Source organism: Pelmatolapia mariae, linkage group LG9 (assembly GCF_036321145.2).
Source record: "Pelmatolapia mariae isolate MD_Pm_ZW linkage group LG9, Pm_UMD_F_2, whole genome shotgun sequence".
Classification (NCBI taxonomy): domain Eukaryota; kingdom Metazoa; phylum Chordata; class Actinopteri; order Cichliformes; family Cichlidae; genus Pelmatolapia; species Pelmatolapia mariae.
Window position 1 is genome coordinate 15,544,259 of NC_086235.1, and position 13,072 is coordinate 15,557,330.

The window sequence follows — 13,072 nt, forward strand, 5'->3', positions numbered from 1 at the left end:
AGTTTTGCTTTTCCCAGCCATCAGTCTGACGCAATTTGGTAGTATACACAGCCTGGGGTCGTGTTTCTACACCTCATTTTATTTAAGTTGAAGATGTCCAACTGACAAACTGAGTTTACAAACTCAAGTGAGATGAGTCACATACAGAGGGAGTCAGATACACGTCACAGGAAGAATGAAGCGAGAATGATAAAAAAAAAAAAAAGTAAAAAAAAGTAAAAAAAAGTGGGGGGGCGGGGGGGGGGCGTGATTACGATTGTGAAATAGTCAACAGTCAAAGAATATTTTTATTTTTACCTGCAACAAGAGACCATCTATCCTGTTTAAAGCTGATTTTTTAATATTTTTTAGCATCCCTTAACATAACAATTGGAATCACGTGTACAATGTTTATAAAGCTCTACATACTAAAACCTGTAAAGCGGGAATGGAACCTCATGAGAAATGCCACAGTTGTGGAGGGCAGCACCAATAAGCTGAAATAATTCTACTCAGTATAAGTTTTCTCTCCTTATTAGCTTATTGATGCTGTTCTCCACAACAGTCCCAGTGTCTCGTGTAAGCCGTTCCAAGAAGTGCAGTTTCATATTTAGTGCACAGATATGAAAGCGGCAGTGTGAAGAAAGCTGCAGTGTTGTCATCCCAGGGTTTTAAAGAGAAAGTGTTGTGACAGGTGCTGATTACGTCTAATCATTACACGCAAAATGACACTTGGCAGTCCAGTGTTGCAGACATACAAAGTCCACATTAGGAGTCTGTGATCCACACCGTTACTATTATTTATTTATTTTTCCTTTTGCTTTCACTTCATATTCAGGTTTAAGCAAGAAAACCTACTTGATTAGTATTAGAAAAGACGGGATTAGAACATGCCTCTTGAATGTGGTGAAATGATGGCAGTGACAAACCTGTCAAACTAAGGTCACAAAGTAGTGCATCACGTACCGTAGCCAGAAGCCTTATTTTATGTTCTGGGATCGAAAGCAGTGCATTTAAGACAGCTAATCTCCCAGTTTCATGTCTTTATTCTAACCCCAGTTAATCAGCTGTTGGCATCATATTTATCAGAGCAATTTTAAACTTCCACTGTCACATTTTTTTTTTTTTTTTTTTTGGGGGGGGGGGGGGGGGGGGGTCCAAGTTAACTGTAACATTTTCCATTAAAAAACAAAGTTTAATAGTCTAAACCTGCAGTTCTCAAAATCACTGATGACAAATTTTACGTCACTTAAACTAAAGTGGAACCAACGAGGCTCACAGACGTGAAAACTATAACAACTATTACAGGGGAGAAAATAAAGGATCCTCCCCAATAATTCTAACACTGACTCAGCTAATTTGCTAATGTGGACTGACTAAGCCATTTCTCCATGCTGTCTGTTTACATTACTAATAAGGTGACCTACGCAGCAGCAGGGGCAGAAGGAAGCATGTGTTGCACCTCGAGAGAATGCAGTGAGTTAGCTTAGGATCACCAACCAGCAGATGTTCTGCAAGAAACCGTGACTTCAGAGTTTCCTTTGCAAGGAGAGAAGTAACAGAGAATACTGCCACAACACTTGCCCCGTTATTTTTTGTAGGAAGTTCATTTCCTTGTTTGCTTTGCAATTTAACAGTTAACTCGTTGTGGTTTGGTTACAACCACTAAAAAAAAAAATCTCTGTAAGCCCCTGTGAAGAAAACTCTCATAATCTGACTGCTGACCATCAGAGGAGTGACTATCTGCAACTACTCACGCATTAAGATGACATAAGGAAGTAATTATTAACTTCTATTTTTGCAGCTTAAGGAGAAGAGGAAATGAGCTACTGGGCATAGAAAAAAAAAAAAACCCTCAAGAACAAGACTGAACATTAACCAGCTGCAGGGATCGTGCTGAGGTTAGGTTTACCTTAAGAAGCAAAGTCAGACAACATTTGGAACAATCTCTGTTTGCAGCATTTAGTCTAATGAAGAACAACCAGCGTGGAAAGATAACATCAAGCCGAAATGTCACACAAACAGCCGATGCACAAAGGCGACAAACTCACCTTATACGAGTACAGGAAGTCCATCAAATGACATTACAGGCGTTTTTGCGATGTGAACCTCAGAGACAGTTTTGGTTTTCCTGTATCAAGGAAGTGCTGGCTCCTTTCCTAGAAGGCAACGCGTTTCCATTTCAGTTTGCCCCAGTCACGTGACCATGGCAGATCTTCACGGCAGGAAGACGACAACCACTGACATTAGTTTCAAAATGTCAGCACTTTAAATCCAGAGTGGAGTACCTGACCACTCCTTGACCACACACACCGCTCAGTTAATCATTTACCCAGAAGAATTTATTTTATCTTTGTGCTACCAACTGGTAAATCTCATCACAGCCAAAAGAAATTATGGATCACAGGCTCAGTAAGACTGTTGACTGCCATAAACCTACTAAGTACAAACACAATAAAGACATGCAGAGTGCTGTAAATGAACACAGGAGCTCCGCCCTTTGCACCATGTTCTTCATAGCAACTAATGCCTTTGGTATTATACACAAACTGAATGTCTGTGCATCTAAAGGCACTGTATTAGAAATTTACTGCTTCTAAATAAACAGCGTTTTACCCTTTTCACTTTGACAGGAACAGGAAGTTTATTTAGTTATTATCATTATTATTATTATTATTTAGTTATGATGAGTTTGATCAAGGAAATAATCTGATCCTGAAGTGCTGATTAGATGTGAGCTGTGCAGGATTTAAGATAAACAGTCATACGCAAAGGTATGCATCCATCTATCCACAGCGGGGTATAATATTAGTCAGATGACTTCATTTAATGCTTAAATGCAGCAGCAGCACAAACATGGTTGAGAGGTGCAGTTCACTGACTGGCAAAGGTTGCCCAAGTCGGCATACCTGTCAATCGAAGCAGCAACTTCCCTAAATTTAAGCCTTAGTAGTATAACTCAAGGAAGAGTTGGATATAAATAAATAAATAAATAAAAAATCCACCCATTACAGTTACCTATTACCTCCAATCTCAAGGCCACAGCTGGAAATGGGTGCAGTTCAATGAGTTGCTGCTCCAAGTATCTCAGTGTCTTGTTAATGTGCGAGCGGGAGACTAACAGACAGATTAGTGCAGCGTCTGCAGTGATGTGGATGCTGAATCAGTCTGTTGGGGTGGAGAGAGCCGAGTGTAAAAGTGAAACTGTCGATTTTTACCGATAAATCAGTTTTACTTTTGTGTTTTGATGTACGTTCCTACCCTCACCTATTGCCTCAAGCTGTGGGTAATGATTAAAAGAATGAGGCTGCAGAAACAAGCAGCGGAAATGATCTTCCTCTAAGGGCTGTCTGGGCCCTTAGAGACTCAGTCATTCAGGAGGAGCTCAGAGTAGAGCCGCTACTCCTCCACATCGAATGGAGCCAGCTGTGGTGACTGGACACCTCCTAGGTGAGGGGAAACAAGCACGTCCTGCAGGGAGGAGGCCCCTAGGCAAACCAAGGACATGCAGTAGACATTGCATCTCTTAGCTGGCTTGGGAACACCTTGGAATATATATCTATATCTATCTCTCTATATCTGTATTTATCTATAGATATCTCAATAGATAGATCAGTAATTGCGTTTAGTGGATCGAATTTCATCTAAATGCTTCTAATTCTCTGCGTTAACTAGTGAGATTCGACTTCAAAGTGTGTATGCACACTTTGAAGTGTGTATGCCTTCAACCAACTAGTTCCCGAGTAGTTGCAACATTTGAAATGAAGTCCAAAGCTAGGCTCAAGGTGGGATTTCCTCGATTGGGTCTGCCGTGAAAAACTGAAAACAACGGCAGAAGACGAACGCGTACTCTCAGTCAGTAGTGGCCTTTATGACTGGTTATTCAGAAATGTTTTCCCATTTCTACCTAGCTGCACATATAATTCACAGTAAAGTTATCAAAAATATGGCTTGTCATTCTGGGAAAGATAGAGAATCTTTAGTTCAATTTTAAAAGAACAAGAGCTCCTGGGAAAGGTGGGTAAAACAGTTAATAAAACCACAATCCTGATATTTCCTGGTATGAAATTGAACGTATGCCTGGAATTTACAAGCCATAGTCATAAACGGATCAGCTCTAGCAATATGAGAGTATTCACGGCTGGATTGTGATTATTTTCTGCTGCAGCAAGATAATCACGAGAGGACCTTGTTGAGAACCTCTGTGGAGGAATTCTGCTTTCTTTGGCGGCTGACCAGCTGCCCTCAGGCCTTTGCCAGCCATGTTTATCAACTCGTGCTCCACCAGCAGCCTCGCAATCAACTCTCATTATGTGCTAATATTGTTTTCACTGTTTTCAACAACGTCAACTTTAAGAAAAGAGGAAGGAAACAGATTTAACTGTGTGCCTGCTGATATTTTCCAGTGCTCTAATAAGAGGGCGATTTCAACAGCAGCTGCTCTCTGAGCGTTTCTGAACATTTTTATGTTGTAGTCAGAGCTGCTGTATGTTGGCAGGGAACTGGATGTTACTAGATTTGCACTGGAGGGAACATCACTGTCCAAAATACACACTCCAATGCCAGAGAGGGCAGAGGAAGCTGATGCAGCATAAATCCAGCACGAGGAGAACTGATAGGAAAAGACCAAACTAAGGAAAGACTAAGTCCTGCCAATGTGTTTAGTTTGATGTGGTTTTAAATCAGAGCCACTATCTCATATCCTTTATCATGCAGCCAGTGATGGTGTAGCCTGACCTGATAGGGCAGGCTGAAGCTTTTGTGCATGTGGGCGTGCGTACTTACTCCGTGAATAACCGAAGCCACGGCGTCCGTAACCTGGCTGGGAGCATCGGGGTTGCTCATGGCTCTGCAGTAGAGTCGTTGCTGGAGAGGCGCTGGAAAGCTGGTTTAGACTGGTGCGGCTTTAGCCCTTCTCTTTCTCACTGGGACTCAGACAGCTTTTGGGCAGCATAACCTGGAGCCAGATGCAGATCAGGGAGTTAGATCACATGATGACAGATTTAAAACTTCAAGGTGAACAAGAGTGCAAAAGCCACCAAATACAAATCTAGAAAGAATAAGGACGAAGATATCTTTGAGATTTAAATGAAAATTGTCAGCGTTAAACTTTTTTTCAAGGTCAGACAGTGAACTGTCCTAGTCAATTAACCCCGGGGGGTGGGGGTGGGTGGGGTGGGGGCGGGTGGGGTGGGGGCGGGGAGGCACTTTTGTTTCTTCGGACTTCACTTCACAGTGACTTAAACTGGTCACTTTTATGATGAAGCAAAAATGTAACGCATTATATTTGAGCCATAAAAAGGCAACAACTTCAGAGAACTACATTACATCTTTCTTTTCTTTTTTATTTGATTCTTGCCTTGAAGCCCTGCAGAGCTTCCAAACTACCATTCAAGGTCGTTGACCATTTCAGCTCGATAAGATAAGAGCCAGATAACATTAATGCTACTATGAAGAGGAGCCTTTGATAAGCGGCAGCGCGTGCCTCAGCCAACCTCCGTCATTCCAGAGTCTCCGTCACGTATGGTACACATGTAATCATAGGTAGAGATTGTGTAAAATGTTATTGAAGGGGCTTTCGGTACGATACATACAAAGTTAATTGTATCGCTCATTAGATTTTTTATTTTATTTTTTTTAAATCAAAAGTTGTGAAATGGTGTGGTTCTGACTTCTTCTGAGTGCACCCTGAATGCCCTTGGCTGTTGATGAAAGCAAGGAATCTAAAAAGATGCCATCTTGAGCACCTGGAAAAAAATTTTCTCCCAATCAAACTCTAACTTACAAAACTGTATAAATGGGGGGGGGGGGGGGGGGGGGGGACAACCCATTACAGTAAAATGTAACCATATTGTCAGGCTAAAAAGGTCAACCGAAACTTTAACCAAATGAAGCAAACTGGTTACTTTTGTATATATATCAGGTACCCAAAGAGTCCTTTAAAAAAAAAAAAAAAAAAAAAAAGTTTCCCACTCGCAACAATATTACCAGAGCAGAGCAGCAGGAGGGCCCTCTCTGGGTTCATGTTCTGCCAAAGCTGGCCGCACTGGCTTTCTGACAGCAACTATCAAAGAAATGATAAGCCTCCTTGGTGCCTGAACGCAATCATATCACTGACCTTGTTCGCAGTGAGCGATTTCATAGAGGTTTCTCTGAAGTACAATCAATGATATAAATTTTAATTTAAGAGGCAGACTTGAACTTTTGTTTGGACGTGGATTTAGCAAAGATAGTACTTCACTGCACCAAATGTTAATTACATGCATAGTTTGAGATAATCCCATCCGTGCGGCAGTGGTAATAAAAGAGTCCGCCTGAGTTTGAGCTTTGGGCGTGCATGAAAATTACTTTCTCAGTAAACCTAGACCCCACCACAGTGGAGGAGGCAGAGCTGGCTACACAGGGATAAAGTTACCAAACCCTGGGATTCTGGGTGAAAACTATGGGAACCAGCTCATCCACCTAAGGGCACGTCTGTAATCATACCTTTAGGATAACAATAATGATCAGAAAAGGAAAACAATAATGACTGCAGTTGCCTTTTCGAGCAGGTAGGTTAAGAAACAACGTGGTCCTCTGTCTGACATCAGGTACACTCAGAGGACTGAATAAAAGAAAACTGGTGGGTCCCTTGTGCAGGAACTGAAAAAGGCACTGATAAGTGCTGAGGTCAGCATGTTCCTTTTCCCTCCTGGAAGAAATCCATCAGGTCTTCCAAGAGTCATCCAGGAGTCTGGTACTTTGTAAAGAGTTTCTTAGATGAGGAGGATGGAATTTTTTCTTTATAAGCTTGAAAACGTTTCCGTGTTAGACTTAGTCACGGCCTTTAAATGTGCACACACGAAGCTTTGGGAAATCTTTCCTTCAGGGAGGAAGTAAGTATGAAAACAGGAAGAAGGTAACAGCAACAGACAGATGCCTGTCAGTAGGAGCTGTAAACTTATAGAAAGAAATGGAACAAGTGGTTTCCAGATTTTTTTCTAGCAGCTGAAAAATAGGTCTGGTCCACACATACACAAGTCCAAAGCTTCAAATACAACCAAATTAGCTGAAATTTTAGTGCCATGTGTGTAAACTAAACAGAAGTCAAAGACACACAGCAAATGTTGAAATTGTAAATTTTTAGTTTTTTTGAAAGGTATACTCTTACTTTGAAACCTATTAAAGCAACAGGTTTCATAAAAGGCTAAGTTAAGGCACCACCTCTTCTTTGAACAATACTTTTGGTAACTGAGGAAACTTTTTACCAGCCAATTTTCCCATTATTGCTTAATATAGGACTCTAGCTAATTAGCTAGTCAGGCTTCCTTTGTATTATGTGCCAAATGTTTTATTTTGGTGAAAGGTCAGTAAGCAGCAATGAGACTGATGACACATGCAGAATGTGGTTTGGCATTACCTTGTTGGAACGAGGAAGGCCTTCCCTGAAAAAGGCTTGTTTGAATGGCACCATACACCAATCCAAACCATGCAAATACAGCATTAATGGAGCCTTCACAGATATGCAAGGTAAACACGGCACATGCATTAACTAACCCCCATACTATAATGATACTATAATGGATGCTGACCTTTCAAGTGAATCTAATAACCTGCATGGTTCCTCTCCTCTTTAGCTCCAATGACTAATCAAATTTTGAATTGCTCATTTTAAATGCGCTCTAGCCACCTGGAGCTTGTTTGGTTTGCATGGTAGTTGGATTTGTTGATGTGCTGCGTTCAGTGAAAATGGCCTCTGTGTTACTGAGCCTTTGCAGTAAGTAGTAGGCCCAAAGACTTCATACTCAGAAACAATACTAAATTGCTTTAGCCTGAACTCTTTTCATCTGTATTTGTTAAAGACTCAGCCTTGTTTGAATGCCTTTTTTTTTTTTTTGTAAATATAGCAAGTCTTGGTCAAAGGGCAACGTCTAAAGCTTGGCTGGGGGGGATCAAGCCATTGCAGAGCAACAAAAGCTGCCGTTCCTCCAAGGGTCACTAGAGGCTGGCTCAAAAAAATAGCCTGGTGCAAAAATAAAATGAATAAAATCACATTTACATTTAAATGTAATTTATAAGTAATAAAAACATTTTAATGTATTTAAGAAAAAAAAACTTCCACCTGACTTCTAAATTTAAATGTCATTCTGCTTGACAGGTGCCCCGACTGGTAGGTGTTCAGTGTTTTATTAGCCTGTTACTGAGGACATCTAAGCATTGCACCCATAGAGATTACAGATGCAGATTGCTATATAGCCCTTTAGCTTCAGCTGATAAATGGCACTCCAGCCTTTCATCCATATAAGGTAACTTTAAGAAAACAGTAAAATTGAGCTTTCAACACCAATGAGTGACATCAGCTGTGGCTAAGTCTTTCATGCCATCTGTGGTTAAGACACTAACCTAATCTTTTCTGAAGTGACGTACAAAGATGATTTGTTTTTCCTTCTAAGCATACAGATTAATAAAAAATAAAATCAATCACATCTACCATTTTTCACCCAGATCTACCTCTCATACTTTTTATTATACAAGCACTGTGCCAACCAGGAGATTACCGCTTGAGAATTTAACATTTACACTTTTTCTTCAGCATGTGCAGCTTGACTGTGTCCCTAAGCATATAGCAACGTAATGGAAGACCACGATTATAAGTATCCCTGCAACAGATGGTCTGCCCCCCCCCCCCCAGAGACTACTGATGTCAGCATCATCCAGTCAATTTGGGATTACTTACTCATTAGAGAAATCACTGCCCCAGCCTAAAAAAACAATAGAAATTAAGCCAGTTCTTCAAGATCCTCAAACAAATTAAGTACCTAATGCTTATGTGTGCCTATGGTTACCTTCAAAGGGGTCACACCCAGTATTGACTTGAATCAGATTTTTACAGAAAACAAGTGGGTGTAGCGTGTAACATGTTATTTTATAGTTTCTAAAGCGAGACTGCAATAAATCCCAAAAGCAAACACTTCCTTTGCTTTTGATTACACATTAGATTAATCTGTAAATCTCCAAAGATCTGCATCCTACTTTCAGAAGAAGACGATAACAGAGTGGGAGAGTGATGAGAGTTTGACATTTTCTCTTTATTTGGATCTCAGATGTGTACTTTGTGATGACTCATCGCTCCCAAAGTGTATGAATGTACCTGACTCTTTGGCTCTGTGGTATGTTGTAAATTTCCATTCCTGATGGAAATCCCTCTATGTTTTTAAACTTTTCTGTGAGGAAGAGTTCCCTACCACTTGATGCATATCACAGACACATTGATGGGTAAATGGGGATCCTTGAAGACAGCAGGTTATAGGAAACAGGCAGAGCTTTGGATTAGGAGTCAAGAACTGATGGTTCGGCACAAGAAAATCACAGAAAAATATTAAAAATGTCTTATACAGACCTACAAACTGCTTATTCTGCACCTGTGCGTCTTCCACTTTGATGTCATTTGACTGTTTGTGTTAATCACAAACAAAAGGTTAAAAATATCCTATGTCGTGCCCTCATAAATACACGAGACAGTCAGACGACGGGACGGAGGTTATGAGCCAGAAGAAAACCCACGACAAAAGCCCACATGTGCTTTAAACCAAAGTTCTGTCAAGACGCCACGGCCGGGCCCAGCTTCAGTTGGCAGCTTGGCACGTGAGCGCCGACCGCAGACTCCCTGCACATCTACAAATTCTATCAAAAACAAAGCATAATTAAAGAACAGTTCAATAAAATGTGCACACTGCCAATAAAAATGCCCGTGCACAGAAATAGAAGCTTGATCACAATGTCCAAACCTCAACCAATACACTGGCCTGTACTTATGAAAGCAGGACAATGACAGGGAAGAAAGAAGAAGTATGAGGTTTCATTAAAGAACAGAGCTTTTCCTTTAGCTGACAGTGCAGGTTTGAACAGACAACACCATTTTTTTTCCCCTGAAACACTGACTGTGTTGCTAACCCTATTATTATATTATTAACCTTTTATTAAAAAAAATAACTTTAAAAAAAAGAAAGGAAAAAAAAAAGAACTAAAGTGGGCAAAGCGACAAACACTTTAGAAAAATCACATCCGTTTTTTGATGTAGCCACAAATGGTCAAATTCTGATTTAACCACAGCACTTAGAAAGCAATCCGGTCCTAAAATGTGTCCTTTGAAGGCACCAATTTAGGATTTACAACACTGGAAAAACATGTTTGGGCTACTGAAACACAAGTGGGCAACAAGAGAGCTCATTTAAAGATCATTTAAAGGGCTTTTTGTTGTTTTTTTGTTTTTTTACCCCCTTACCTTCCCTCCTTCCTCAAACTGTGTAATCTGTGGAGCATATTTTGATTTGTTTACAGCTGGCTACAGATCACTGTGGTTGAACCCTGAGTCAGCTCTAATCTCACCTCAAATGTTTCATTATCAGGAAGGATTAGACTTGACAAATAACGGATCAGGTTACTCTTTTAAGCACTAGCCCATATGAATAATGAATTAATAAACCAAATAAAAATGAATTGCAAAATCAATAATCTGTAAAAAATAAATACAAATGTGACAAATGCAAATAGTTGAAAACCTAGCAACTGTTAAAGAAGCAGAAAAAAAAAAAGAGATCATTGATTGTACCATACCTTTGTGTGCTTTACTGCAGAGAAGCCACCGCAGACATTGTAGTGCAATTCTGAACTCTGCTGTGAATAGACAGACCCGGGGCTGATCAGAGTGCAGGGAGAAAACAAACAGAGGGAGAGGAGACAGATAGGGAGACAAAAAAAAAAAAAGAAGGAGAGAGAGCGTGTTAGAGATGTGGAGTGTCTCGTCGAGCTGAATGCCCTCTCAGACCAACATGCACAGACTGATAACGGCAGCCTTCCTCCTCGGGATTACGTTTCCTCCTCCAGCCTGCTGACATGTAGCCATGTGACTCTAGGACCCATTCAGCACTGAGTCAGAGGCTGCTGCTCAGACACACACACACACACACACACACACACACACACACACCCATGTGCAGAAAGTGGAAATGCAGCGATCGATATCTCTCTTTAACAAACCGAACGAGGGGAGTTGGATGTTTTGACAATTTTTTGCCTTTGTGACGTAGACTTGCACTTGCCTACCACTAACTGTGACCAGCTCAGCTAAAACTAAACAGTGATTTTCTGCAATTTAGCTATGCTTTTTTTATTTTAGAGACCTTAAAATTTCAAATAACCCATAATTGACACGCACGCAAAAAAAAAGAAAACAATGATTAGAAGCAAGTTAGGAAGGGTAAACATACTTTTGAGCAGCTGAAGTGTTATTTAAGAGTTATTGTAGATATATCCTCAGGCTCCAGCCTCCAGGTTATGTTTTTGTGCTTTTTCACAGACAGTGCAGAAGTGCCTTAAACATGCTAACCCTTTAGGATTCACCGCAGCAGATCATCTGTCTCCATCTAACCCTATCCTCAGCATCTTCCCGTCACGCAAACCCTCTGCATGAACCCCATCCACTACGTCAATGAATCTTCTGCCGTCTTTCTTTTCATATGGAATATGGAGCTCTCTGGAAGCTCCATATTCAGCATCGACTATCCCTCCTCTGCACACGTCCGACCTCACCTCTCCAACTCCTCCGGTTGCAAAAAGATTTTTGGTTGTGTAGAAGTCTCTGGGAAAACACTTGCTCTGTGACGTCAGTGAACACTTTCCTCTTGGGTTTATGGACTCAGTTGCTCGGAGGATTATCCAGAACATGCATGCTCATGTCTCTGGTGTTATTGTCATAGATCTGCTTGTCATGTCCATGATGGCAACGCCAAAAATGATCAGCTCAAGCCTAACGGGACTTCACTAACCAGTGGGTGACGTAATGGTGGCTGACTTCATCTTTTATACTCTGCGTGATCTTAACATGTTAAACTCAAATGGTTAAATTAATAACAGAACAAAATTAACATTAAGCTTGGGGGGGAAAAACAGTTTGGGGGATGCTAGCATGTTTACAATGGGCAACACAAGTACAGCTAAGTCTTATGGGTAATTAGTGACCAGCAATTAGCCAATCAGCAGCATGGAAGTTACTAATTATGTTTTCTCACTTGTTGTCCAGCTGCGTGCTGAGACACCATAGCTATCCTATTTTCATTATATGCCTGGACCCACATCCTTTATCTCACTGAGATTATGGCAATATTACGGCTAACTAACACTAATGCTATGTACATAAACAAACCAGGGTGGGGGAAAAAAAATGTAGGTGTATGTTTTTGAATACTGTTTGTTTTTCTGTTTGTTTAATATCATCTGATTGATGTTTTAAATGAAACATGAGGGGAATCACCGAAGCAATTACAGGTAATCATAAAGGAAATCTGAATGTAGTCCACTCAAAAATCGTTGCTGAGACATTTACTTCAAAACCACAAATGTCAAACTCGTGAACGTTGGAGAGGAAACATGAGGGGATTTCTAAAGTCAGTAGACGTCAACTGCTGGGGACAACGACTGCATGTCTAATCTAGCATCTGAGGGGCCATTCATAAGGGTAGGTTTCACCTGAGCTCAGCTCCAAGTTTCACAACAAAGGGTCTGATTTAAAATAAATAAAGAAACTTATCATTGTAATTAGATGATAAAAGAAAAGAATTGAATGCACTTTATGACAAACTGTGCAAACCCTCCAGATGCACTGTAGGTGCTGTCAGCATGGCTAAAAAAATGTAAATATGAAACATAAATAAAAACATAAAATTAATAAATAAAGTGTTTCGTAATTGGTCGACCCAGTAAACGGTCAAACCACACAAGAATATTTTGTGGTTCTCCAGTTTTTCTAGCATCAAAGTCACATGAGGTTTGCACACAGTGCTTCCCATGTATTCGTTCTCAAAATATCCATGACAAATCTCTTTCTCAACCTAAAAAGGGTGAAACAAAGTCATGTGACACACAAACTTAACAGGTGACCAAAGATGGCAAAGAACATGACAGGGGATTTGTGAGGGACATGAACTGGACAGATTATTTTCTTGTTATCATTTATCATCTTCTCATTTGGGATATGAAACTTCTGCTTTTATTTCTAGCGCCCTCTGCAGGTTATTTACTACAGGTGTTTCTACTTCGCCACCCACACCTGGCT

The 13,072-nt window shown here is 40.5% G+C and overlaps 1 protein-coding gene across 7 annotated transcripts in view; it reads right to left on the reverse strand.

Moving 5' to 3' along the window:
* slc4a2b (solute carrier family 4 member 2b) overlaps positions 1–13,072 on the reverse strand; it is a 46,307-nt gene that overhangs the window by 22,970 nt on the left and 10,265 nt on the right. For 3 of the 7 annotated variants that reach the window (XM_063483394.1, XM_063483393.1, XM_063483392.1), the window contains exons 1-2: positions 10,576–10,829; positions 4,765–4,936 (exon numbers count right to left, since the gene is read on the reverse strand). In XM_063483394.1, the coding sequence (XP_063339464.1) occupies positions 4,765–4,824 (60 nt within the window). In that variant the 5' untranslated portion in view covers positions 4,825–4,936; positions 10,576–10,829. Of the gene's footprint in view, positions 1–4,764; positions 4,937–10,575; positions 10,831–13,072 lie in introns of those variants that run through there. The other 4 variants (XM_063483389.1, XM_063483390.1, XM_063483395.1 and 1 more) reach the window with 3 other exon arrangements.